Below are 2,264 nucleotides of genomic sequence, written 5' to 3'. Positions count from 1 at the left end.
GACGCGTACAGTGCACAGATGCTGTTACTCTCGGATTCTCTGGGTGCCCATAAATATGCGCAAATTGCAGGCCTGCAGTGGTTTTCGGTTCCGGCTCCCAACAGCACACTGCTGCCTGCCATATGTGCAGTCCTTCTAGCCGAACTGGCCTGAGTGCGAGGTTCTAAGTAATGTAAGGTAACGCTATTGGGCCGCTCCACTTTCTTACACTTAACTAAAAAGCCGTTTGCTTTGATGGATGCTTCGAAAACAAAAAGAAGAAAAAGCTCAAACAAATGCTTCATCGGGCTTACCGGCTCGTTTAGGCTGGCTTATTTCGCTGCCTCCCTTGCGAAGAATAAATTGGAAACGAGAAACATAATAGTTGCCCTTGGTTTGAAACGTCCTTTCGTCACTCCTTGAAGAACGTGTATTTTATAACAAAGCCGAAACGCTATACAGATGGAAAGAGCCGCGTCTCGTCGTCTGTTCAGCGAGAGCAGACCGGATCCTTTCCACATGAAAAGGGAGGGTCGTTTCGAATTAAACACAGGATCAACCAGCGGGACATAATCAAAAACCTGCACATTTCTTATTCATTACCAAAAAACTCGGGCGGCCGAGAGCAGCAACCCATTCAAAGCGACCTTCCTAAGCTCGCTTTTGTTGAAAGCTCCCCGCAGCTCCCTCCGTTAGAGAAGTGAATGCCAAAGTCGCCCTTCTCCTTTTCCGGCCAGCGTCCCGCGCGCGTCGGCCTCCCTCGCCTCATCAGCTCCCGAAGCGAACATAATGGTGGCCACACAAAATACGGTGACGAGAACCCGAGCATCCGCGGGGCCCCGGAGGGCGAACCCCAGCTGCGTGCGGGGCAGGGCGCCCTCCCATTGGCCGCCCGAGTCGGGACGGGCCGACCAACGGGCGACTGCGCGCCGGCACCATCGATCGGCCGAGAAGGCGTCGAGACCCCCCCGGAACCAATCACGGCCTGTCATTCCGGTTTGGCTAAATCGAGCAATCTTGGCGCGAGCGCACAAAAAATCGGACGGGGCGAGGATAACCGAAACGGGAGAAAGCTGACGAAGCACGCGCCCGGTGCAGGCCCACAGACCAGACCATGTGCGCCAGCTCGGCCGACGCCTCCTCGTGCGCCCAGCTGACAGGCATGAGGGGACCAGCGGAGCCCGTTGGACCTGGCAGCGCGATGCAAGTGTTCGGCACGACGGCGCATCCACCGCCCTCGTTCGTCGAGTACCAGCGACTGCAACTGTTCGACTACAGCCAGGCCAGCCGGCTGCGCATCGTGCAGCCGGGTCTCCTGGGCGCTTACGCCGGTGCCTTCGGCCCGTACGCGCCACCTCCTGGAACCGAGAGGCCTGTTCGGCTTCCCGCCTTTCTTCCGGTTCGACCCGAGGTCTCGGTTCGTCCAGGAGAGCCCAAGCCTCAGCACAGCTACATCGGGCTCATAGCGATGGCCATCCTCAGCTCGGCGGAGAAGAAGATGGTGCTGAGCGACATCTACCAGTACATACTGGACAACTACCCGTACTTCCGGAACCGGGGTCCCGGGCTGGCGAAACTCGATCCGCCACAACTGTCGCTCAACGACTGCTTCGTCAAGGGCCGGCGCGCGCCAACGGCAAGGGCCACTACTTGGGCCATCCACCCGGCCAACGTGGACGACTTCAAGAAGGGCGACTTCCGACGCCGCAAGCTCAGCGTAAAGTGCGCAGACACATGGGTCTCTCGGTGCCCGACGACGACGACAGCCCGACGCCGACGCCGCCCCCTCCCCAACCTCCCGCGCTCCAACCTCCGGTCGAAGCGCAGCACACGGCGACCGGCAACCATCTGGGGCGAGGACGGCACGGCCCGGGCCTGACGCACAAGCTGTCGGTGACTTTCAAAGACGCCAGTTCGACGTCGAGAGTCTTCTGGCGCCGGACCCGTCGCCGCTAGAACTGCGTTCGCAGCAGCAACAGCCGCCGGCACTGCGGACCGGGGCCCTTGCCGCCCGCCGCTGTCCGCAGAGTCCATAGGACTTCAGGGCGCGTGTCAGGACACAACCGCAGTCTTTGCTAGCCATTCACCAGGAGCGCCTGTCACTTTTCAGAGCGCAGCACGAGGAGCAAATGCTTCAACGCTGGTGTCCCCTTCAAGATCCACTCGTCACCCTCCTTTCGGACACCGAAACAGACAAGCTGAGCGCCTCCACTTGATCTTTAATCGCCCTACCACGTGACACAGCGGCCGTCTCAGATTCACTGCAAGCAAATGCAAACTTTGCC

At 59.6% G+C, this 2,264-nt stretch overlaps 1 protein-coding gene across 1 annotated transcript; it reads left to right on the top strand.

Annotated features, from left to right (window-relative positions):
- Window positions 1-1,093: 1,093 nt before the first annotated feature.
- On the top strand, window positions 1,094-1,935 carry LOC119385953 (forkhead box protein C1-like). The gene is given in 2 exon segments (XM_037653311.1): window positions 1,094-1,688; window positions 1,691-1,935. Coding segments are annotated over 2 exon segments (840 nt in total).
- The last annotated feature ends 329 nt before the right edge of the window (window positions 1,936-2,264 follow it).

This window comes from Rhipicephalus sanguineus, chromosome 3 (assembly GCF_013339695.2).
Source record: "Rhipicephalus sanguineus isolate Rsan-2018 chromosome 3, BIME_Rsan_1.4, whole genome shotgun sequence".
Classification (NCBI taxonomy): Eukaryota; Metazoa; Arthropoda; class Arachnida; order Ixodida; family Ixodidae; genus Rhipicephalus; species Rhipicephalus sanguineus.
Note: the sequence above shows the minus strand (reverse complement) of the source record. Positions and strands in the feature narration are given on the sequence as shown.